The sequence below is a fragment of the Peromyscus eremicus genome, chromosome 22, assembly GCF_949786415.1.
Source record: "Peromyscus eremicus chromosome 22, PerEre_H2_v1, whole genome shotgun sequence".
NCBI lineage: Eukaryota > Metazoa > Chordata > Mammalia > Rodentia > Cricetidae > Peromyscus > Peromyscus eremicus.
In genome coordinates this window covers 23000530-23025317 of record NC_081437.1, presented here as the reverse complement: position 1 = coordinate 23025317, position 24788 = coordinate 23000530, and the positions used below count along the sequence as shown (strand labels likewise).

The window sequence follows — 24788 nt, the reverse complement described above, 5'->3', positions numbered from 1 at the left end:
GGTTCAAGGGAAAAGGAAAGATGCAGGAATTGGAGAGGCAAACAGGAGAGAGAGAGGAGCAAAGGACCACAGTTAGGAGCCCACATAGCCCGAGTGGCCACCTAATGAAATTAAGAAGACATGATAAAAGGATGTCTGGCTTAGACAGTCCGGGCCTTTAACTACTAGAGCTCTGGATTATATTGGTTGAGCAGTGTAGCCTGGGGGTGGAGAGATGGCTCACCCATTCACTCAGTGCTCTTGTAGAGGACCTGGTTTGAGTTTCCAAAATCCACATCAGGGGATCAGATGACCTCTTCTGGCCTCTGTGGGCATGTACATGCATGTGATGTGCGTACAGACAGTTAAGTTTCGAACCCCAGGGACAAATAAGGGCTGAGGTGCTTGTTTAACGTATCAAAGCAGACCTGGCCTGCCAGGATCTCCCAGCATCCCTCAGGGCTTACCAGTTACAGGGTATGGCTGGCATACCCCACCTGAACTCTCCAGCTCAGGGGGTTAGGCTGTATAATCCAGACCTTTTTGTGCCTTTGGCCTCCTGGCTGCTGCTCCTTGGTCACCTCTCGGTTCCCCTCCTTCCCCTCCCCCTCTACCCACATGGCTCGGCTCAGTCTGATCATGTTCACGCTGGACTTTCTGAGACTTGTCCCTGCCTCTGGCTATGCTCTCCCACATCTCTGTAATAAGCTTTCTCCTCCACCACGGAGTCAGGTTCTGTCTTTTTCTTTCTTTATTCACAGACTAGTAGACATGTGTGTGTACACATAAAATAAAGACTAAAATAATCTACTTTTAAAAAGTAAGTCATCTTGGGCTGGGGAGATGGCTCAGACCTTACCAGTACAGGCTGCTCTTACTGAGGACCAGGGTTCAATTTCCAGCACCCACATGGTGGCTCACAAACACCTAACTCCAGTTCCCAGCCCCAAGTCCGATCATCCTAAGGCTTAGATGGCCCCAGATGTTGCCAGTTGGCTTTATGTCCTTTTGACATGATCTTATCCTCCATTGAGAAATATTTGGCTCTCTTGTGTAAGATATTCCTGGCACAGCTTGTACTTCCCCTCCAGCCCTAACTATTTCTCCAAGAAGCTGTAGCCTTTATTTTACTTTCGATATTTTTCAAATCTTTGAGACAGAGTCTCTCTGTGTAACAGCCCTGGTTGTCCTGGAACTCACTCTGTAAAACAGGCTGGCCTTGAACTCAGAGATCTGCCTGCCTCTGCCTGCCTAGCGCTGGGATTAAAGGCATACACCAACATGCCCAGTTTTTTTTTGTTGTTTGTTTTCAAGACTAGGTTTCTCTGTGTAGTTTTGGTGCCTGTCCTGGATCTCGCTCTGTAGACCAGGCTGGCCTCAAACTCACAGAGATCCACCTGGCTCTGCCTCCCGAGTGCTGGGATTAAAGGCGTGTGCCACCACCGCCTGGCCCTGGTTTGTTTTTTAGTGCTCAATGGTATTGAGAGACTGAAAAATCTAGGCATAAAGTGCTTATTGTTATTGGAGTACTACTGTGCCAAGGCCCTTTTGGAATGAGTTATTTTCACCCTCTGTTCGTTTCTAAATGTATGTCGATACAGCACATGCCAATATCCTGTCCCAATTCACCAGTTCACTGTGTCACTTTTTTTTTTTTTGAGGTAAAGTCTCCTATAGCCCAGACTGGCCTCAAACTCATCGTACAGCTGATGATTATTTTTAAGGTTATGTATTTTATTTATTTAATTAATTTTATTATTATTGTATATGAGTATTTTGCCTGATGCTGGAAGAGACCAGAAGAAAGCACTGAATCCCATGGGACTGGAGTTACAGATGGTTATCAGTGCTGGGAATCAAATCGACTTCTGCAAGAGCAACAAGTGCTTGTCTCCAGCCCTGTAACTGATGATCTCGACCCTCTCCTAATCCTCCTGCCTCCAATTCTCGAGTGCAAGACTTACCGTGGTGCTGGATCAAACCTGTAGCCTGCGCCTACTAGGTGAGCATTCTACCAACCAAGCCACATCCCCAGGCCCTGGGTTCCACCCTTGCTTTTCTGCTTTTCTGTTTATCCAGCAATGTTCTCCAATGGGGGGGGGGGGGGGGATGGTCTGTGCTTGTCTTGGATTCACGTCTTTTTTTTTTTTTTTTTTTGGCTTTTTTTTTTTTTTTTTTTTTTTTTTTGGTTTTTCGAGACAGGGTTTCTCTGTGTAGTTTTGCGCCTTTCCTGGAACTCGCTTTGGAGACCAGGCTGGCCTCGAACTCACAGAGATCCGCCTGGCTCTGCCTCCCGAGTGCTGGGATTAAAGGCGTGCGCCACCACCGCCCGGCTTTTTTGGCTTTTTGAGACAGGGTTTCTCTGTAGTTTTGGTGGCTGTCCTGGATCTTGCTCTTTAGACCAGGCTGGCCTTGAACTCACAGAGATCCAAAGGCGTGCACCATCGCCGCCTGGCGGATTCACATCTTTGTAGCCAATCCTCCATCACAGTATCTTGGGTATTTTGTACCTGTGCCCTGCCCAGGCCTTGAAACTGCTTCGGATGACCCTATGTATACATCCTTTTCACCGTGGGCTCTGACAGGTGCTCCAAGCCACCTCCATGGTGGATGACCTACCTCACTGGCTCTTACTACCTCTTCTTCCTCCCATGACGCCCTCCTCACTACACTCGGGCTCTAGCTGCTCCTTTGTGTACCTGTCCTCTTCATCCCTTCCAGCTGCTTCTCCATGAGGATGCCTTCCCAGACTGTGACCTCCATCCCTTCACCTGAGCTGCCTTATCCCACACCACACTGCCACAGGACAGAGGATCTTTGCTCTGCTCCACACAATGGCTTTCATGTTAAATTATTTAGAAACTAGGAAGGGTGGAGGGAACTCCATAAATAGTAACTGCAACCTGTCATGGTGGTGCATTCCAGGGAGGCTGAGGCAGGGGGATCTCAAGTTTGAGGACAGCCTGGGTTACACAGAGACTCTGTATCCAAACGCTCTTTTATATACAAAGTGTACTAACTCCACCCCTGAGTACTTTTCCCCGTGAAATTCTGGTTCAATTATTTATTTATTTATTTTAAAACTTTTGAGACAGGTTCTTGCTATATAGCCCAGGCTCCGCCATGTTGGGATTACAGGCATGTGCTACAGTATCCGGTGGAAATTCTGGTTATAGTAGCGTGTGTACAATGTAAGTTTTCAGCTTTCATCACTGTGACAAAAATATCTGAGATAACCAACTTAAAAAGAGGAAATGGGGACAGCAGCCATCATGGGGTGTGTGTGCCCTGTACCCTCCCAGTAAGGCCCTGTTCCAGTCACCTCTGTCCAACCCTTGTAGCATCCCTCCTGGCCGAAGATGATGTCTAATGACATGAAGTTGCTATTTACAAACCGGCCAAGAAAGGCCAACCCCTCCTGAATCATCGGGATCCCAAGGGACTCGTATGGCCCGGCACAAATCCGTTTTGGGACTGGCAATAAAATCTTGAGAATCTCTAAGTCCAAAGGCCTTGCCCTGGATCTCCCTGAGGATCAGTACAGTTTAAAGAAGAAAGCAGTCACTGTCCACAGCGTCTTGAGAGGAACAGAAAAGGAGAATGTTAAATTCCATCTGATTCTGATAGAGCCGAGTCCACTGACGGGCTTGTTATTATGAGACTAACCGTGTTGAGTTCTTCCACCCAGATGGAAATCTGAGTCATCCACAGCCTCTGCTCCAGCGGCGTTTGTCTTGTGCACTGAAGCAATAAATCACTTTAAATAATTATTTTATAAGAGGAAGGGCTATTGCTTTGGCTATGGCAAGGAAACTGCAAGGCACAGAGCTTGCATGGGAGCAAACTGCTCACCTCAGAGGCCAGGAACCAAAGACAGCGCATGAGCCAGGGTCCCATAATATCCTTTAAAGGCATACCCCTGGTGACTTAAAAATCCCCATTGAAACTCCCATAAAACAAGCTTGTATGTTTTTGTTTGAGACGGGGCTTCCCAGCACTGGAGAGGCAGAGGCTGTCGATCTCGGTGAGTTCGAGGCCAGCCTGGTCTATAGAGTGAGTTTCAGGACAGCCAGAGCTACATAGTGAGAACCAGCCTCAAAAACAACAAGAAAACCCAGGCCCTGGGAGCCCAGAGGTTAAAGTAAGATCTAAGTGATATCATTGCACAGATCCTCCCTTGGTCGGTACCCTGGTAACCTAGCTCCGTCTGTGAGTCTCTCTGATCATCCTCCAAGGCCTGAAAGTTAACCTTCCTCTGTTCCACTTTGGCAGGAAGCAGCCAGACTGACTTGATGCCTGTTTTCTAACTCCCCAGAAGAGGAATGTTAAGTAGCTAGGCAGGAATTAGAAGATTTGTAGGTCTCTGACAGTGGGCATTGCCTTCATAATTGGCACCGCCCCTCCTTAAGATTTAAAATGCTTTATGAGGGCCGGAGAGACGGCTCAGCAGTTAAGAGCACTGGCTGCTCTTCCAGAGGACCCGGGGTCAGTTCCCAGCACCCACATGGCAGCTCACAACTGTCTGAAACTCCAAGATCTGACACCTTCAGACAAGCATGCAGGTAAAACACCAATGCACATAAGATAAAAATAAATTATTTAAAAAATGCTATACGAGAGGAATGTGGAAATGTCAGGGCTTAGACTGAGATCCACTAAAGGAAAGTACTTCTTCCTGGTCAAAAGGAATAAAATTGGGGCCGAGATGGCTCAGTAGTTAAGAGTACTTGCTCCTTGCAAGGTTGAGTTTCGAACACCCTCACAGATCATCTGTAACTCCAATTCCAGATCCGATGCTCTCTTCTGACCTTGGCGGGCACCAGGTATGCATGCAGCACACTCATACACATAAAACAAAAGTAAAGTTAAAAAGAACCTGGTCTTAAATAGACACAGCATTCCAATTTGCCTTGTTACAATGCTATATACTATCGTCCCCTCTCTTAGGTGGCACACGCCTTTAGTCCCAGCACTCGGGAGGCAGAGGCAGGCAGATCTCTGAGTTCGAGGCCAGCCTGGGCTACAGAGTGAGTTCCAGGAAAGGCTCCAAAGCTACACAGAGAAACCCTGTCTCAAAAAACCAAAGAAGAGCTGTTTTACCTGAAGACAGGTTAAGATGAAGATTATCCCCTCAATGAGATAATACACTTCTAGACCTCGGAAGCCCTTACAGATCTTCACTGAGCCTACTTGCTGCTCTGAATTCTAACTCAAAAAGTTACATTTTCATTTTCTCATTTTTCTTGGATATCAGCCAAAATCCTAAGCATACTTGTCCTGTTAACCTGGACATTCTTTCTCTGAAGCCCACTTTCTACATTTTCTTACAGACCTCTGTTGCTGACCCTTACTCAAATGCATGCCTTTATTTCCTTTTTAAATCCTTAGTTTTATTTATGTGTATGATGAGTGTTTTTCCTGCATGTATGTATGTGTAACACATTCAAAGCCGGTACCCAGAGGTCAGAAGGCGGGATCATAAGATCCCCCCGGAACTGACGTTACAGAGGGTTGTGAGCCATCGCGTGGGTGTTGGGAGCTGAATCCAGGTTCTCTGCAAGAATGCAAGAGTTATTTATTACCCACTGAGCAACATCTGCCCTTTGAAGGCAGGAAGTGACTGGGGTCTGTTTGGGCATAATCCTTGTTCTTCCACAATGCTGGCCAGGACAGGATAAAGGAGTGAAGGGTTACTCACAAAGTCACACGAGATGCTGAGGCAAGAGGACCACGTCATCCCAGGAGTTGACGGCCAGCCTAGGCAACAAGACCCGGTTCTTGTCTTGAGATATGGTCTAACTTGTGACTTTCATTTCTCCCCACCTTCTGACATCACAGATGTGCTCCACTTACAAGTTTGTTTTTTAAAATCTCATGTGTGTGTGCATGTGCTATGGGATATGTTGGGGGTCATAGGACAACTTTCAGGAGTCAGTTTTCTAAATCATGCGTGTCCCAGGGATCGAACTCACAGGCTTCACAGCCATCTCACTGGCCTAAGACTGTACTTCCTTAAACAAAAGGTGGGGTGGACACTGAGACACACACTGCGTAGCCTGAGCTGCATGGGATATGAGAGAGCAGTTGGGCTATGGTTGGACACTCAGATTTGCCTAGCCCTGTGTTTCTATTGAGACCTGAGAACTCGTGCACAGCAGGATGGGGCCAAGCAGGGGAGGCATGGGCAGTATTAATATTCACTATACAAGCCAGTATTATTTCTCAAGTTAATAGTATTCTTTCTCTTGCCTCAACAGCAAACATCAAGACAGCTCTCGTGAGGAACAACTGAGGTGGCAGGTGATGGATGGATGGGATGAGTTACTTCAAGCAGCAATGAGCCTAACTCTGCCCCTTCCCCTCCCCCAGCAGCCACCTGCAGAGACTAGAGGCCACAAACAAGTCCTCCGCCTTAGTAGAGCAAGACACCTACACACAGAGATCTTATCTTCTCCAGGGGACAGGAGATTACTTGAAGGAACGAACACAGGCCAGACACTAGGTCTAACAGCTAATTTTATTCCCTAGGAACAAAATGTGAGAAGGAAACTCCACAGGAAACAGGCGCATGGATGACAGAATGACCCAGGGTGGCCTGGCTTAGGAGTTCAGAACAGCACACTGTGTAAAGAACCTGGTGAGGACCCTGTCTCTTAAGTACCACCTGAGGAGGAGGGGTGAGGTCTGTGATGTAGAAAACTTGCCCCCTCTACAAATGTTCCATAACTGTCTACTCTGAGACCCAGGACACCAAAGCCTCCCTCTCGAGGATCGAGGTAGGTCGGTAAGAATGAGAGAGGGCTTGAGTGTTACAGAGAACCTGAAATCACTTCCAAGTGCCGACAAATGGCTGAGAGAACCCAAACTGACCTGAGAGGGAGGAATCAACAGCCCAGGACTTCGTGTTTGATGGTAGAACTGGTCAGTCTTGCCAAATCAGGCCCCAGGGCAGTTTATAAGAAATGTTCCTACTCACTCCAAGGACTCTGGTCACTCTTAATCAGAGGCCATCCTTTCCTCGTGTACTCATTTATTTCCCCACTTGTGACATAACTCCGTACCTCTCACACCTGACCCTAAGAGAAGATTGGCAAGGGATGAGGAAGAACCCTGTCTCATCCCTGCATGCAACAGCTTCCGTGGAGGTGAAAACATCAACGATCCAGGTCCTTTGTGGGGGTTTAGGCCACCCACCCATCTGTCCCTGCAGAACACAAGTAGAACGCATCACCGCACTCCAGGGTGGCCCGGGGCTGCTGTCTGTTCCGCTTGGGTCCCCAGCGCAGGTCACAGGGAGGTCTCCTGGACAACGTACGTGGGACTGCATGGCTGGTGGACAAGGCCATCCTCAGCCATCCTCTCCTTGTCTGTGCTGTCCTGCAGCACGCCATTCCTCATCTTCTCCGGAAACAGGTTGGGGACCACGGGGACGTCCTGGGGAACACGGAGAGCAGGGGTGGAGGTGAGGGTGGACAAGGGCAGACGGAGCAGAGGGGAGGGGGCCCACTTCAGCCCCAAGAAAGCAGGGGGTGAAGGGGTGAGCGCGGCAGGCACAAGGAGACTAGTGGAATGGCAGCATGTGACAAGGAGTCTCACCTGGCTGTGGCTTCTCCAGCGAAGCCGCTTCTGGCAGGATAAGGGCAGGAGCGAGAGGAACTTTGGCAACACAGGATAAATGGTGCCGGGGTTCAGGGTCCGGCCCCGCATCCCCCCTGAAGGCAAAGGTGCTTGTCAGAGTCCTTCGGAGAACTCTGCTCTCCCCACCAGGGTCCCAGTCCTCCAGCCCACTCTCTGATGTCAGCAGGGGAGACTGGCTGTTACTGGCAGTCAGTGTCCCAAGGGCAAGGCCCCACCTCCCCCAGACTGAAAAGTCCCCCTCAGCCCCTCATTTCGGCTGGTGGCAATCCCGGGCCCTCACCGGTGAGCAGACTGACAATCAGGCCCACGACAATGACTGTGGTGGAGTTGTGTGCACTGTACCATAAATAGGACAGGGAGTAGAAGCGCTGCAGTCCCGTGGGCCTGGGGAGGGAGGACAGGCATCTGGCAGGGTGTTCTTGAGGCACTTCGAGCCGCCCACCTACTACAAGGTCTCAGAACCCAACCTACCCCTGCCTACGGCTTATGGTAACCCATCTCTTAGCAAGGTCCCCATGAAATCCCTCAAAACTGAGCTTGACACCCGAGGAGAAAGAGAGTGAGCCCCGCCTCACTTGGGTGGCAGAGTGGTGGTGGGAGGCATCAGGGTGGTCACAGTGGCGATGGTCAGGTTGCTGGGCAGGAAGGAGCTGGACCCATTAACCGGAGGGGATGCCACAGCAGAACTCATCCTGCTCACTATGCTCCCAATGCCGATCCAGAAGGCCATGGTGAGCCCAGTCAACAGGCCTACGATGGCACCCTGCCCAGAGACACAGTCAACTCTCGTCACAAGGCCTACCACAAACCTTCCTACCAGTCCCCAGAACAGCTGCATGAATGCCCCCACAGCCCAGTTCCATCCACACATGCATATCTGGGGAGGCACACGGTCACTCACTAGAGGGTTGGCACATGGGAAGAACATCCCCAGACAGAAGAGTCCCAGCAGTGGTCCTCCAACCATGCCGAAGATGCTGAGTGCCGCCTGGAGTTGAGGAAAAGAGAACAGACAGGCTCAGAGACTTCAGCCTCAATGTCCTGTCAATCATCGGTGGTTGGTCTCTCTAGGGCAGCAATGGCTGTGGTGATGCTCTCTGGGCTAACAACATCCTAGAAATGACGATGCTGGTGCTTTTGCTCACTGGAGAGTCTAGTCACAGTTAAACGCCTCTATCCAAGGAGAGTTGACAGGGCCGGTGAGACAACTCAGGGGATAAAGGTGCTTGCTGCCAAGGCTGACACCTGAGTTCAATGTCCAGAACCCACATAGTGCAAGGAGAGAACCAACTCCCAAAAGTTGTCCTCTGACCTCCACTTGAGCACTGGCATGCAAGTATCAACATACAATAAATGAACAAATGTAATTTTTTGTTGTTTGTTTTGGTTTTTGACGGGGTTTCTCTGTGTAGCCTTAGCTGTCCTGGAACTTGTTCTGTAGACCAGGTTGGCCTTGAACTCAGGTCTGTCTGCCTGCCTCTGCCTCCCAGGCTGGGATTAGAAGTGTACACCACCGTGCCCAGCTTAAATGCAATAATTTTTTTAAAGGCGCAGCTCTCAAAACAGCTCTCTTCATTTCCTGTTTCAAACATGTCCCCACCAAGAGCTTCTTTCTCTTTGAGCATTACCTGCAGCACTGATCCCAGGTGAGAGGAAACATAGGCCATTCCCAGGCAAACTAGCCCATAGGCAAAGGCTGGGGAGAAAAAGGATGTCAGTAAACACGAAGGGGGCTGGGGGGTGGAACACTCCAGCCAAACCACTTCTGTGCCCCCAGAGAGACAGGTCTATCGCCTCACAGCCCAGCCCCAGGGCCCACCGCTCTGTCCTCACTGCGGGACCCAGACCCTGTCTGTGTCCTCCTGCTCTCCCCTGAGAGCACTACATGCCGTGCTGCACGAGGCATGTGCTGGGCCCAGGACAGACAGGTAAGACGTCAGGAGACTGACGTCAGTGGCCAGGGGTCTCAGACTGAACAAGACTTGAGAAACACGGAGGAGGAGTCGTACCGAGGCATCGGGAAAGCATGGTGGCCCGGGTTTCGGTCAGCTCAGGGAACCAGGGTTGAATTAGGTCTTCCATAGTGACAGTTGCCAGGGAATTGAACGCAGACGATATGGTGCTGCAAGGGGGAAGGGAGCCAAAGAAGGCACAACTAAGGACTCTGCAGAGGGTCAGAGGAAGGTAAGAAACTACCCGTCTACGCCAGCCCAGGCGACTTCAAAGGCGTTTCGGAAAGCAAGACTCTTCTGATGGAGCAGAGATTTGTTCATGCAGAGAGAGGACTGTCAGTGTCAGACGAAAGCATGCTTTGGGAGAGGCTGTGCTGCGTCCTGCCATCTGAAACAGATGGGCAGGCTGTCCCAGCGGGGCGGGTACACCACATCTAGGGCAAACTGTGGAAGACAGTACCTGAGGGATCCACTGAAGAGGCAAGCAACGAAGAGCCCAGGCAGCCCCGGCATGTCCTTCAGGAGGTCCATGACAAAATAGAGGACCAGCTGCAAGAAGAACAGAGCACAGAGATGCCACCTCCTGCCTGCTGTCTGCAGAAGCCCCTCTGGACACGCCCTTGCCAGCCAGAGCCTGGGGGCATCAGGAAGGGGAGCCAGAAATGAAGCAGGGAGAGAAGGGCCCTGAAGAGGGAACTACACAGCCCATCCAGCCCCTCCTCTGATGAGCAGTGTGACGGCAGCACGCTGCCGCCTCCCTCCGTCATCTCCACCTCCCAACATCTTCTATAAACCGTGGCTGCTGGGAGCTTAGATGACTGCAGATGGGCAACCGTTTCCAACAGAGGGAGTTGGTATCAGTCAGTTCTCCACCCATCAAGTGGGGTGAGCACTGATCACATTTGCTGAGGACTGGAGTCTGACATGCTAGAGAACTGGAACCTCAGGACTGCAAAAAAGCTACTAGTCTGTTTCTTTTCCACTTTAGCCACATAGGTGCTCTGCTTGGGGACCTAGACTGGCTTCTCACGTGCACAGGACGGAGGCAGAGAGGCCATCTCACCTGGTCGGGTGCTGCTTGCTCTTGCTGGGGGCTCTTAGTGTATTCCTTATAATAAGCAAACATGACCAGGCCGATGAGGGAGCTCATGCAGAGGGCCACTTGCTGGCAGGGGAACACCGCATAGCAGGAGCTGCAGAGGACCAGTGCCGAATGACAGAGATGACATCAGCAGACACCGTTGGACATGTCCTCCTGGACCTCCAGAGAGCCCCACAAGGCGGGAGGGCACCCTGAATCCTGCCCCACCCCGCACCACTACTTCCAGGGAACCCTTCCCAAGCTCTTGCTCCAATATGTCCCATCCCTGCACTCACAGCACAGCAGCCCTCTCTGAGCGGGAACTGAGGTAGCGCTGCACCTGAGCCTGATTCACTCCATACAAGGACAGCATCATGAAGACACCCCCAAAGGCCAAAGTCCAGAAAGTATGACGCACAAAGGGGTCGGGATCCAGCCTGCAACAAATAATGTCTGGTCACTGCCACGGCCACCTCATCTCAGGTATGTATCCACACAACGTCCAGGCCTTCTGCAGGTACCCACGATCACCCTCTCCCTCTGCAGTGTGGACTTTCTGCCTATTTGGTGTTGCCAGCTTTCTCTCTGCTTTCTAAAGGACCGAGACCAGGCTCTGAAACGGACTTAGCCCCTAGGCGCTACAGGTACCAGTCAAGGAAGCAGACTTACTCAATCCCAGAGATGAGGTGTTCCTCGGAAGCCACTTCCCACACACGTCCCAAGCCGCCCACTCTGGCCGAGCCTACAATGATAACCACCAGCTGCCCTAGGAACATGACCAGCGTTTGGAACACATCTGTCCAGATGACTGCCTTCAGCCCACCCTGCAAGGAAAAAACATCACATCTGTCACAAATGCCCCGTCAAACAGAGGGTGGACAGTCACCTTCCCCTTTCGTAGCCCACACTCAATCTCCTCCCACCCTGCCTCACCCTGGAACTCCATCCCATTTCTGGTCTCTCTTCATGCTAGCTCTTCCTTCCCTTCTCCCGTCTTCCTGCCGTTACCTCAGGAATAATTGCAATTACCAGTGCAGTGTAGATGTTGCAGACAATTCCTAAGGCCAGTACTGACAGCCATAGATCAAATCCAGTCACTGTAAACAGATAAACGTCACAATCCTATCTCTGGAAGGCTTTCCAGAGAAGCCCTGGTGAGGACGGCTACTCAGATCATACAGATGCGCCAGCTGTGGTGGTGCACGCCTTTAATCCCAGCCTCCCGGGAGGCAGAGACGGGATCTCTGGGAGGCCAGCCTGGTCTATCCAGCACACTGCTAGGACAGCCAGGGCTACATAAGAGACCTTGCTCAAAAAACACACAAAAACCCCATCATAAAAATGAAGTAGCCGGGCGGTGGTGGCGCACGCCTTTAATCCCAGCACTCGGGAGGCAGAGCCAGGCGGATCTCTGTGAGTTCGAGGCCAGCCTGGGCTACCAAGTGAGTTCCAGGAAAGGCGCAAAGCTACACAGAGAAACCTTGTCTCGAAAAACCAAAAAAAAAAAAAAAAAAAAAAAAAGAAGTAACTGTCATTCAATCATTCCTCAACACGAGGAAAAAATTTTCAGAGCTCCACCGAAATGCTGATTAACCAGTTCAGGTGTGGCATGGTAATGTTTGATCAGCTTTCGCTGAGGTGAACGATGTCTACTTGTACCTCTGCAGACCAAGAGCCCCGTCGATGAATCAGTTCTCTCAAGGTCAGATTCTTTGTAGCACACTACCCTCTCTGCCCCTCCTAAAGGCATTTTTCTAGTCTGTCAAGGCCAGAAGTCAGGGACTGTGACTCCTCACCTGCATTGAGGGCCAAGGATGGTGCATAGAGAGCAACTCCCATGTAGATCACCTGCAGGATGGGAAAGGGCGTGAAGGGGAGGGAGATGCAGGTGGAAAAAGTATCCCTAGGGCTTTACCTCAACTTCCCTCTCAACAAACCTACCACAGAGTGGCAGTGGATGGGATGCCACCAGGGACTTGACCATAGTCACTCACAGAAATTTTAATCCCGTCAGTTGGAGAATCCAGAAAGCTCCATGCACCCCAACTCTGAAGGCCTGCGTTCAGCTTTCCCTCCCATGCCCAGGCCCCAGCTTCCACACCTTTCCACCTACCATCTGAAAGATGAAGGTCACAGTCCCGAGGATCCTCACGGCTTTATTAAAGCGGAGCTCCAGGTACTAGACAGAAGTACAAAGAATTTATATACCTTTCGAGGCATTATGGTATTTATTTCCCGACTCCAAGCCTCACCATACACAACCTTTCCTCATGAGGCCTAATAATACAAGGGAATATGCAGACATCTACTCTAGACCCCTCAGGCATGGGGCTCTCCCACCCCTCCCCCAGCTTAACTCCTCCAGGATGGAGAGATACTTGGGGCAGCCATCCCTTGGGTGGAAGCCTAGAGTCACAGCCCTCTCTTAGGTACCTATCCCCTCCTCCATCCTCCCCTGTTTACCTCATAGGTGCTGGTCAGACGCAGGCGGTAGAAGACCGGGATGAAGACGTGAGCAGGGATCAGAAGCCCCAGGAAGTAGGAGCAGCCCAGGAACCAGTACTGGGTTCCGAATTGGTAGATCTCGGCCGGTGCCCCTAGGATGGCTACCGCTGACTGGAAGGTGGCCAGCAGGGACAGTGCTACAGGAAGGCAGCCCATCTTGCGGTCGGCCAGCAGCAGCTCGCCCACGGTATGACGGCCCCACCCACGGCAAGCATGATAGAGCCCAATGACGAGGGAGAGAAGCAGCAGCAGGCCAAACACCACGTAGTCCACGACGGAAAAGCTGGAGACAGCCCCGCTGGTGCCCGAGGTTGTGTGGAGGGGAGCTGAGGTGCTCTCCCCCATAGTCATCTTCACCGTGCCCGTTTTTCAGGACTCAGCACTCCCGGGCTCTGAGCCGTCACTTGACTGGGCAGGTACAGGCAAACGGCTCCGAGCTGGTTCCTGGCTCAGGCTCACGGCAGTCCTCTTCCTCCCAGTGACATGGTTGGAGCTGTAAGGATTAACTCTCTCAGGATTAATCTCTCAGTCAAGCCTATCCTGCCCTCATGGCTGCCCACCCGTAGGCTTGGGACACGCCATGGCCAGACTCAGACTAGCTGGCCAGCACGGTGGTGAATGCCTGCAAGGTACGGGCTGCGTTTGTTCCAGGTTAGGGAGGGAGAGAGGGAGCAGCAGGGGGAGACAGACAGGAGACAGTAACTTAGTAACTTGGCCAGGACCTTTGGGTGTGCAGTTAGGAAACTCAAGACCTTCCTCGGGTCTCCACCCGAGTAGTAAAACAAAAATCAACTCGAGCCTCACTTTCTTCATATAATCCCTGCCTCCATTTGCGGGCACAGACCCAGGCACTACAATGGACGGAGCCAGCAGAGCCCAGCCTGGCGCCACAGTCCAGCAGGGAAGAAATGGGAGACCAATGACAGCAGGTTTCCTCTATTCTTCTTGGCCTCAGTTCCACCTCCCATGACCCAGGTGTCGTCCTCCTAACAGCACCAGCACAGACCAGTGAGCTCACCTCCCTGAGGCCTCAAGCCCCACTCTGAACTCTGTACACCTCTTTCTGTTGGGATTGAAGGCATGTGCCACCACCACTGCCCAGCTATACCCCTTTATGAATACCCCCAATATCCCTAGAGAAACCCTACCACCCTATCTTAGCTCCTGCTAGACGTACCAGTCAAGGGTGGATCTGGTCAGAGGGGCAGGATTCAAAAGTGAGATACACCGGGGTCAGAGGGGTGTTCAGTGGTTAGGAGTACTTGCTCTTGCAGGAGTTCTATTCCCAGCATGCACATGGCAGCTCACAACCATCCATAACTCCAGTTCCAGGGGATCTGATGCCCTCTTATAGCCTCTGTGGGCACCAGACACACATGTGGTGCACAGACAGACACACAAAACACCCAAATGCATGATGCTGGGATCAGACACTTACCTAGAGAAGCAATCTCTGTTCTGAGGCAGAGCTACCTGGAGCAGGACAGAGGGGGAGGCTCTGATTCTGTAAGTAGCTGAGAGAACAAGAGTTGGGGTGAGAGAAAAAGCTTAGATGCTATTTGTTCTGGGCTCATCAGGAAACCAAGCACCGTGCCCCAAAATGGCCAGTATCACCCTATGTCCCGACTCAAATCTAGAAGTTCCAGACCGGAGAGCAGAGAGCTCACATTCAACAGCATTCTTAGACGGATTAGGCCCTCAGCCTAAATCTCTTGGCACTCTGTATGCTAGACAGAGTTAAGGTGTTGCCTAGAGAAGACGGGAAAGTTACTTTTCTAATACACACACACACACACACACACACACAAATCGTCATTCTAATAATATGACACAATCTTCAAAGGAACAAAGATGGGATCACACTATTCAGTAAGTCATTCTTCCAGTATCCTCACTTCCCAAGTCCAGACATTCAGATAACCTTCTCTGCTTTTTCTGTTTACGGATGCATGTGTGCAGGTGAGCAGATTCGTGAGCATGTGGAAGCTGCCGGTGTCTTCCTTGGTCACTTTCCGGACAGGGTTTGTTTACAGAGATCTATAGGCAACTGCCGTGCTTTGGTCTTCATACTTAGGTGGCAAGCCCTGCGCTACCTCCTGGGCCTCTCAAGCAACTCTTCTAAAAACACAACTAAGTAACTGTCAGAGGCCACAATAGAAAGAAGGCCTTGGGATATACCTCATCCATCCTACGCTAACAAGTGTATATATGTCTTGTCTTGAAAAGCAATCCCCAAGCAGGGCGGTGGCGGCACATGCCTTTAATCCCAACACTGGGGAGGCAGATACACAGAGGTGGAGCTCTGTGAGCTCAAGGCCAGCCTGGTCGACAGAGCAAGTTCCAGGATAGCCAGGGCTACAGTGAAACCCTGTTTTGAAACAAACAATAAAAATACAAACAAATAAAAAGCAATCCCCCTAGAAGTACTCCTTGGTGTGGAGGGGATACTAGAGAATGCTACATATTCAGACAGCCTTACATGATGACAGTTAACGTTCTCTGAATACCTGCCATGTGAGCCAGCAGTAAGTAAAGTCACTGTCACTAGTTCACAAATTTTTGTCCCATCAGAGGAATCAGCCACACCTTAGATCCTATCTAGTACCTTCTCTAGGTACTAAATTCCTAGCTTAGAACAGCCTAAGGCAGGGTGGTAATACATACAGACTCTTCTAAATAAATTGTAGCTCTACATTCTATCTAGCATGTGACATTAAACTTTGTGACCCCACCCTTCTAAACTCAAGCCCCCTCCCCTCTAAGTTCTACAACAACAAACAGTTTCCTTTGTTTTGTGTATTAGTTGCTGTTTCCATCCCAACCTCCAATGGTGAGCAGCAGGATATTTTACCTGAAATATGCTCAGAGCATCTCTCTACAAAACCTGTAAAGAATCAATCTTTAATCTCTATTACAGGGGCTGGAGAGATGGCTCAGTTCTGGCTCCTTTGTGGAGGACAAGTTTGGTCCCAAGCATATCATCAGCTTGAAATCATCTCTAACTCCAGCTCTGTCCCTTCAGACCTCCTCACACCGACAGACACACACACACACACAGAGCACAAAACAAGAAAAAAAAGAAATCTTTCACAGTGGTCCAACCTCACTATTCCCAAGACTAGGAAAGGAGCAGAGTGCTAACTATAGTCATTCATTCATGGAACAGTGTAGATTTCAACTAACCTGGTGACAGATTAATACATCCTACCCACCGGGAGATCAGGGCATTGTCTCCCATACTGTATGAATACCTGGGCAGATACTGCCTGGCTGACAAGGTGCAGTTCCCACAGACTAAGAGTCTGAGCTTCGGTCACATGTTCAACTGCTACTCTCTAGATCAACAATCCCAACAGGGCACCCTGGTTTAACCTAAAGATGCCCTGGGCCTTCGTTAATTGCACAACCTTAAGATTTCTCACTCTTTGGCAACCAGTGACTACTATAAGATGAAAACAAGCTAGCAGGGTGGTGGTGACCCACATCTTTAATTCCAACACTTGGGAGAGAGGCAGGTAGCTCTGAATTGGAGGTAAGGCTGGCCTAAAAAGCGAGTTCCAGGACAGTCAAGACTACAAGGGAGGCAGAGGCAGGTGGATCTCTATGAGTTCCAGGCCAACCAGAGCTACATGGTAGGTCCCAGTACTGACTGGGTCTCTCTACTTCTGGAGTTTCCTGACAAATTATCTGCATTAAGTACCAAGAATCCTCCAGGATGGAGGAAGAAAGAGCCAAGCAGGAAGGAAAGTGCCAATCAATCCAGTAACACAGTCTTCATCTCACACAATCCAATTCTAGGAAAAGAACAATGGCTTTCTAAAAACCTCACTGATTCACACCAATGGACATGTCTATCTCAGAGTAGGAGACAAAAGAGAGCCAAGGTATTTTACTAAGTAGGGTCCCCCTTTAAAACTTCTGTCAACACATACTCACTAGATGACTTTAACTGCAGTGAGAGGTATTAAGGCCTTGTGGGTTTGTTTCTTGGAGTACTGGGGACCGAACAAGCTAGAAACCACTAGGCCACAGGGCTAAATCCTCACCCTCTTCCTCCTTTGAAATGTAAAGGAACACCTGCAGGGCCAACTGCCAATCTGTCTTGGGTTTAAAACTCCTCAAGGTCTGAACAGTGGCTCCCGAAAGCTAAATATTCCTACAGCTAAAGGTCTTTTTTTTTTTTTGGTTTTTCGAGACAGGGTTTCTCTGTGTAGCTTTGCGCCTTTCCTGGAACTCGCTTTGGAGACCAGGCTGGCCTCGAACTCACAGAGATCTGCTGAGATTAAAGGCGTGCGCCACCACCGCCCGGCACTAAAGGTCTTAATAAACGTAAATTCGGGATTTCCAGGCAGGTACCTGGAGCACGTGGGGGGGAAAAAAAAACAAAAAAAACAAAAAACCCAGCACAGGTAGGTTACTTGAACTCTAATAGTCTCTGGTGACCTTTTGGGGTGTCCTCACCAAAAGCAATAGCTGTGACGGGTCTCTCTCCCAGCGCCCTTCCAGACAGGTCTCCTGGCACTCTGCGGAGGCGCTTACCTTGCCTGGCGTCGGTGGTTCGCCCAGGACTACCAAAGTTGCTCCGATCTTCCCGAAACCAGCATTGTTCTTTTCCTGGGAAGGCAAAGAACCTGAGTTTGGAAAGCGTCTCTGCCGCTTCATCACCTTGCCGGGGCTCCCGAACACTACGCAACATTAAGGTGAAGGGTTCCCAGACTCGTGTCCTCCGGCCCGCGTTTGCCCTTCGCCCTCCGATCTCCGCTCCTCCACCATCCCTTACCCTCTTTCCGACTCAGTTTCCCCCTTCTCCTCACGTGTGGCGAACCCGGGCACTTTGCGCGAGTATTTAAGACCGTCCCCAAAGCCCACGCTGAGAAGCTCGCCCCGGCCCGCCCCTCCCAGCTCCGCCTCTCCTGCCCGGAGGCGGCAGAACTCAACCTATCTGCCCCTGCCCAATCCCCGCCCCACCCCACCCCGGCCCGGCCCGGCCCGGCCCACCTGCAAGATCTCCACACGTGGGGTAGCTGGCCCGCCGGCCAGCCGGGCCGGAGCAGTGCTCGGCTTGGTGACAGCGGGACCCCGCCCCCCGCCCGCCCTGATCGCCGCGCCGCCATGTTTACTGAGGGCGGATGGAGCGGCCCAGTGGTCCGCACCGGGCTGAGGAAGCATGCAGTAGGCTCCAAGCAACCTAAGCGTCGCCTGGGGAGGCCCGCGCGCTACAGGAAGAAAGGAGGGAGGGTGGGCCTGCCCACCAGGAACAGACACAGTGGAGCGCAGACATGAGCCCAGAAGCCCGCGAGCCGCAGACGCGCTCGGGCAAACTTAGGCCCCGCCCCGCGGCGCCGGTGGAGGACGGGTTAGGCCACGCCCCCGAGTGACAGGCCTCGGGAGCTTAGGCCCCGCCTCAAGGCGGGGGGGGCGTGACGCGATGGGGGCGGGGCCTCGTGCTGAGCTCTCGCGAGCTGTCAAGGTTGAAAGGAGTGGAAAATGGCGTCCCGGGAGCCGGGCAGTTCTGTGAGCCCGATATCTTGGGCTGCTGCCCTGCTCCTGGCTGTGGGCATGGAAAGGGCCCTGGCTCTACCTGAGGTACAGAAGAATGTTTGAGATCTGGCTGCAGAAGGTTGCTGATCGTCAGCCTTGTGTCGAGCTTGCCCGCCGGTGGCTGTCCCAGCCCGGAGCTCAGATTTCTCCCTGGAGATTCCCCTAGCCCTGTCCCCGCGGGGATCGTGCTCCCTAGTACTCACGTAGTGCCGGCCACTGGCACCTTCGCCCTGCCCACATTCAGAGACCTTTGAAATCTGATCTCTTTGCTTTTGAATAACTTTATATTGTTCTTTCCACTCCAGAGTCCCCTGGCTCTTCCGCCAGCTGTCCTTGCCCGAATACTGTGCGTGGTGTTGTGCAATGGCACAGCTAACTATCTTGTGATGCTTGAGTACTTTGTGTACCTGCATGCGGCCCTTTAACGCTTGCCAAACCATGTCTGTCAGGTGGAGAAGTCTCTGGAGAGGACATAATATAGTCAAGTAATGATTCTCATAGATGAGGACCTTCCCTCAGGAAGGACTTGGAGAGTGCGCTGATTTGGTGCCGGTTGTAAGGGAAGAAATAGGTTCTATTTATAAAAGGCAGCTTTCTGCTCTGTATTATAGGAATTCTGGAGAGAGTGCTGACAGCTAACTCTTGATTCTTGTTTATTCTTCTTTTTTTTTTTCTCTCTGGAATCTTAATAAGATTTCTTTCTCTTCTGCAGATATGCACCCAGTGTCCGGGAGGTGTGCAAAATACGTCCAGAGTAGCTGTTTACTGTGAGGAAACATCGGAGTTAATGCAAGCCCGATGCTGCCTGAATCAGAAGGGCACCATCTTGGGGTGAGGGAGGAGAAGACATCCTTGGATACTCAAAAAAGCTCCCAGTCTACAGGCTTGCCCTAAATGGCATTGTGGATAAATATTGGCACCTAACTGGAGGCATCTAATGCTTGATTCTAAAACGTTTAAATTTGATGTAGTATTATTTGATTGGTAAACGATCTTTTGATTTTTTTTTCTGGATGATAAGTGATAGTTTTTGCCATTTTGTAGACTTTTGTGGCATCATTTAAAAATAGATTGTTTTTGTTTTCATTTGTTTGTTTGTTTGTTTTTGAGGCAGGGTTTTTCTGTGTAGCTGTGGCTGTCCTGGAATTCATTGCAGACCAGGCTGGCCTCGAACTCACAGATATCTGCCTGCCTCTGCCTCCCAAGTGCTGGGATCAAAGGCATGTGCCACCACTGCCCAATTTAAAAATAGTTATTTTTTAAAAGATTTATTTATTTATTATGTATACAGTATATATGACTGCAGGCCAGAAGAGGGCACCAGATCTCATTACAGGTGGTTGTGAGCCGCCATGTGGTTGCTGGGAATTGAACTCAGGACCTCTGGAAGAGCAGTCAGTGCTCTTAACCTCTGAGCCATCTCTCCAGCCCTAAAAATAGTTTTATTGTAAGTCTTTAGATTATTTTTTACTAAAATACATTTACAGTTTTCTTAATTTTATTTTTTAGTGTGTGTGTGTGTGTGTGTCTGTCTGTCTGGGTACATGCACTTGAGTGCAGGTGCTGGAAGAGTCCAGAGGCTTTGGATCCCCTGGAGCTGGAGTGATAGGCAGTTGTGAGATGCCCAGTGTGGGTGCTGGGAACTGAATTCGGGTCCTCTGCAGAATCGGCACTCACTCTTAACAGCTAAGCCATCTCTCCAGTCCTTAATTTTTTTTTTCTTTTTGTTATTGTTATTCTGGGTACTAGGGAATGAGCCTAGGACTTTGTGCATGCTAGTCAAGCTACCTTTTTTTGGTTTAGCTTTTCCTTTTGTTTTCTTTGAGATAGGGTCTTACGATATAGCCCTGGCTATCCTGGTACTTACTATGTAGCACAGCATGACCTCAAAAACTTGAATAACTCTGCTTCAGCCTCCCAAGTACTGGAACTACAGGAGTGAGCCATCACACTTGGCTCCTTTCAGCATGTACCATTTTGACACGTGATCTCAATGAATTGCCCACACCAACCTTGAACTTGTGATCCTCCTGCCTCAGCTTCCTGAGTAGCAGGGATTAGGGGTAGCTTGCACTACCAGGCCAGATACTAAGTTATTTATTTTATAATGTTATGATTTTTGTAGTTCATAGGAACTCAGTAAATGAAAATAATGTGTTGGAAGTCCTTTGTTTGTTTGTTTGGTTGGTTGGTTTTTGGATACAGGGTTTCTCTGTGTAGTCCTGGCTGTCCTGGAACTCACTCTGCAGACCAGGCTGGCCTTGAATTTAGATTTGCCTGCCTCTGCTTCGAGTGCTGGGACTAAAGGCGTGCACCGCCACCACCTACCCTGCTTAAAATCCTTAATATATAGAAGTTTACAATTGTTTCTGATAGGAAATTTACTTGGGAAAAACTTATGCTTTTGTTGTTGTTTTTTTTCTTTCATTTAAAACCTCTGTTGTTGGGGCTGGTTGGTATATTTTGTAATTTTAGCACTTGGGAGGCAGAGGCAGGCAGATCTCTGTGAGTTTGAGGTGAGCATGGTCTACAGAGCGAATTCCAGGACAGCTAGGGCTACACAGAGAAATCCAAGGTCACCCTTAGCTACTTAGTGAATTTGGGACTAGCTTGGGTTACATGGAGACCTTGTCTCGAAAAGAAATCATCTCGGTGGGGATGCTGAGCATTGTGGTTCTTGTCTCTAACCCCAGCATTTGAGAAGCTGAGGCAGGAGGACTGTCACAGGTTGATACCAGCCTGGGTTGCAGAGTGAGACCCTGTCTCAAAACAAAATAAAATCTCTGTAGAGTGGTGGCTGTGGCTGAGGCTGTGGCTGTGGCTGTGGCTGTGGCTTGGTGATAGAGTGCTTGGCTCAAACTCCCAAGGTCCTGAGTTTTAATTCCCAGCAGCAACAACAAAAACTTCTGGGTCTGAGAATCACAGGATGAGATCTACTAGTCCTGGAAAAAATAACACAAAGTTTCTTCTAATATTTGCATAGTGCAGATCTATACCAGTTAGAACTGTGTGACCCAATATTAATTTCTGTTGATGATCAAAATGTTCCATATCGCCGGGCGGTGGTGGCGCACGCCTTTAATCCCAGCACTCGGGAGGCAGAGCCAGGCGGATCTCTGTGAGTTCGAGGCCAGCCTGGGCTACCAAGTGAGTCCCAGGAAAGGCGCAAAGCTACACAGAGAAACCCTGTCTCGAAAAAACCAAAAAAAAAAAAAAAAAAAAAAAAAAGTTCCATATCAGTACTGATCAGCATAGGAGCCATGATTTCGTACATGTCTGAAGTCTTACTTGTGAGAATGCACTTGAATTTTAGGTAAATTAAAATGTCTACTTGTAAAGCTGGGCAGTGGTGGCGCACGCCTTTAATCCCAGCACTCGGGAGGCAGAGCCAGGTGGATCTCTGTGAGTTCGAGGCCAGCCTGGTCTACAGAGTGAGTTCCAGGAAAGGCGCAAAGCTACACAGAGAAACCCTGTCTCAAAAAACAAAACAAAACAAAAGGGGTTGGGGATTTAGCTCAGTGGTAGAGCGCTTGCCTAGCGCTCTGGGTTCGGTCCTCAGCTCCAGTTTTTTAAAAAAACAAACGTCTACTTGTAACTAGGGTAATTAGATTGGACAGTACATGATTACAGTGTCCACTATCCTAGCACTTCTATAGTTCTGAACATAGTGATGTTCCATCAATATTAGCTCAGGTGGGGTGTGTGCACACATACTAACCTTGCCGGGGATGGAAAAGAGACCTAGTTACACTAATCGCTTTGTTTCTTCAGGCTAGATCTCCAGAACTGTTCCCTGAAGGATCCTGGTCCAAACTTTTTTCAGGCTTCTACTGCTGTTATCATGTAAGTGGCTAGGTACTTTTCTGCCCAAAAGGTAAAGATGGTGATGGGAAAGTCTTTGGAGATAATTCTTAAAAAGGCAGATTAATATTAGTGTCTAAACCTGTACAACTGAGGACACGGATTGGATTAACAGCCCAGGAAAGCATGCATAGAGGTTAATAGCATGCTTTCTCAACAGGGTACTAACAGTGTGTACTTTGCAGAGACCTTCAAGCAAATCCTCTCAAGGATGGTTTGACCAATGCCTTCCGTGGTTTTACCCAGCTCCAGACTCTGTGAGTAATAGAGAGGGGAAGATAGAGTCATAGATGTTAATTGTTAAGTGCTCAGCAATATCAGAGCTGCTATTGCTGTGGTGTGTGTGTATTGTGTGTGTGTGGTGCGCGCGCACGCATGCATGCATGCATGCATGCATATACGCCTGAGTGAGTTTGTATGCACATGTGCACATGTCTGCATGTGTGGTGGGTACCCATGAACCCATGGCCTTATGTGTTGATGTAAGTTTGTTCTACTACCGAGCTACAACCTAACCTCTTTGGCTGTGTATTTATGATCATGTGTTGTCTTCAGGATACTACCACAAGATGTCACCTGTCCTGGAGGTATTAGTGCCTGGGAAAGTAGTACCTCGTTCATAGACAAGCAGATTTGCCAAGGACAAAAGGACCTCTGTAATAGCACGGGAAGCCCAGGTATGCTGTAGGACGGTCATCTCACCCGGGAGTCCTTTCCTTCTGTCTAAAGTGAAGTCATTCCCCACTTTAGACAGATAAAGGTGCTAAAGTGCCTATTTGTCCAGTGTTCTCTGTTCCCCTGAAAAGGTTTTAATTGTTTTTGGTTTTTTTTGTTTTTTTTTTTTAAGATTTAGTTATTTATCATGTATACAGTGTTCTGCCTGCATGTATGCCTGCAGGCCAGAAGAGGGCACCAGATCCCATTACAGATGGTTGTGAGCCACCATGTGGTTGCTAGGGATTGAATTCAGGACCTCTGGAAGAGCAGCCAGTGCTCTTAGCCACTGAGCCATCTCTACAGCCCAAGGTTTTAATTAGTAGTAGTAGTATTGCATCCTAATTATTTATGATCTTTCTTCTATTTTTTGTTTTTATTTTCTGAAGCAGAATCTCTTCATGTATTCCTAGCTGATCTGGAACGTGTTTTGTACAACAGGCTGGCCTTCAGCTCACAGAGATCTGCCTGCCCCTGCCTCCCAAATGCTGGGATTTAGGTGTGCACCACCATGACCAGCTTTTCCCTCTACTTTTTTTTTTTTTTTTTTTTTTTTCGAGACAGGGTTTTTCTGTGTAGCTTTGCACCTTTCCTGGGACTCACTTGGTAGCCCAGGCTGGCCTCGAACTCACAGAGATCCACCTGGCTCTGCCTCCCGAGTGCTGGGATTAAAGGCATGCGACACCACCACCCGGCTCCCTCTACTTTTGACCTAGAAATAATTAAGAGACTCTAAGCAGATATTTGAGGAAAATACCTAATGAGTGCAGTGATATCCTCCCATCCAAGTACCAGTCAGGCCCCTGTTTAGCTTCTTAGACCAGCGATTGGCTCTTCAGGTCATATAGCCTTAGACTCCAGTGACTTGTTTTTCCTCTGGCTCCCAGAAATGTGTCCTGAGAATGGATCTTGTGCACCTGAAGGTCCTGGTCTTTTGCAGTGCGTTTGTGCTGATGGTTTCCACGGATACAAATGCATGAGGCAGGTAAGGCGCTGGACCTTTTAGATAGAAAGGGATGCATTTGGCAAGAACCTCTCAGAAAGAGATACAAGGAACTGATGCCAGTGGCTGGAAGGCGGCTATAAGGGAAGTGCCCCATGAGGTGTCAGAACGTGACCCTGTGTACACTGCTGTGACTTGTTTGTTTGCTAATCACAGGGCTCCTTTCCACTGCTCATGTTCTTCGGGATTCTGGGATCCACCACGCTAGCCATCTCCATTCTACTTTGGGGAACCCAGCGCCGAAAGGCCAAGGCTTCATGAACCACACAGGGCTTCCTGCTCACCTGAGATCACCCTGATCGTGACAAGCTTTACTGGCCAGCGAGCGGATCCTGTTCAAGCCTGAGGCGGCCATTGATAATGAAGGAAGGTGTCAAATTGCACCACCTCGGGGTGATAGACACTCGGTTCAGGAATGGACGAGTACTTGTTTGTATTACTGACTACAATAAACACTTTTTTCCCCATTGTTTTAGGGATAGTGCCCTACCTTTGCGTGTTTCTTGCTTGAGGG

At 49.7% G+C, this 24788-nt stretch overlaps 2 protein-coding genes across 4 annotated transcripts; one reads left to right on the top strand and one right to left on the bottom strand.

Moving 5' to 3' along the window:
• Nucleotides 1-6477: 6477 nt before the first annotated feature.
• Nucleotides 6478-18516, bottom strand: Slc5a6 (solute carrier family 5 member 6). 3 transcript variants are annotated; one of them, XM_059248451.1, is made up of 18 exons: nt 18154-18516; nt 17695-17769; nt 14594-14669; nt 13114-13648; nt 12764-12829; nt 12447-12498; nt 11680-11747; nt 11320-11474; nt 10947-11087; nt 10633-10762; nt 10030-10118; nt 9627-9739; nt 9246-9313; nt 8519-8605; nt 8193-8380; nt 7898-8001; nt 7576-7691; nt 6478-7413 (listed from the first exon to the last, which is right to left on the bottom strand). In XM_059248451.1, exons 4-18 carry the CDS (start codon nt 13504-13506, stop codon nt 7267-7269), a joined length of 1917 nt encoding a protein of 638 aa, XP_059104434.1. In that variant the 5' UTR covers nt 13507-13648; nt 14594-14669; nt 17695-17769; nt 18154-18516; the 3' UTR covers nt 6478-7266. The 3 variants fall into 3 exon arrangements, with proteins under 3 accessions (XP_059104434.1, XP_059104435.1, XP_059104432.1); XM_059248452.1 differs by lacking the exon at nt 18154-18516 and adding an exon at nt 17936-18054 and having other exon boundaries at nt 17617-17769; XM_059248449.1 differs by lacking the exon at nt 18154-18516 and adding an exon at nt 17936-18054.
• Nucleotides 18517-18605: 89 nt separating this feature from the next.
• On the top strand, nt 18606-24749 carry Atraid (all-trans retinoic acid induced differentiation factor). The gene is made up of 7 exons (XM_059248351.1): nt 18606-18741; nt 19409-19527; nt 22468-22539; nt 22743-22814; nt 23113-23234; nt 24159-24256; nt 24431-24749. Exons 1-7 carry the CDS (start codon nt 18643-18645, stop codon nt 24533-24535), a joined length of 687 nt encoding a protein of 228 aa, XP_059104334.1. The 5' UTR covers nt 18606-18642; the 3' UTR covers nt 24536-24749.
• Nucleotides 24750-24788: the final 39 nt, after the last annotated feature.

Coding starts and splice junctions, on each gene's coding strand:
- Atraid (XM_059248351.1), top strand. CDS start 18,643: ATGGCGTCCCGGGAGCCGGGCAGTTCTGTGAGCCCGATATCTTGGGCT. Junction 18,742..19,408: donor GGGCCCTGGCTCTACCTGAG/GTACAGAAGAAT, acceptor TCTCTTCTGCAG/ATATGCACCCAGTGTCCGGG. Junction 22,540..22,742: donor GCTTCTACTGCTGTTATCAT/GTAAGTGGCTAG, acceptor TGTACTTTGCAG/AGACCTTCAAGCAAATCCTC.
- Slc5a6 (XM_059248451.1), bottom strand. CDS start 13,506: ATGACTATGGGGGAGAGCACCTCAGCTCCCCTCCACACAACCTCGGGC. Junction 12,830..13,113: donor GTCTGACCAGCACCTATGAG/GTAAACAGGGGA, acceptor ACTTCTGTCTAG/TACCTGGAGCTCCGCTTTAA. Junction 9,314..9,626: donor CATGCTTTCCCGATGCCTCG/GTACGACTCCTC, acceptor TTTTCTCCCCAG/CCTTTGCCTATGGGCTAGTT.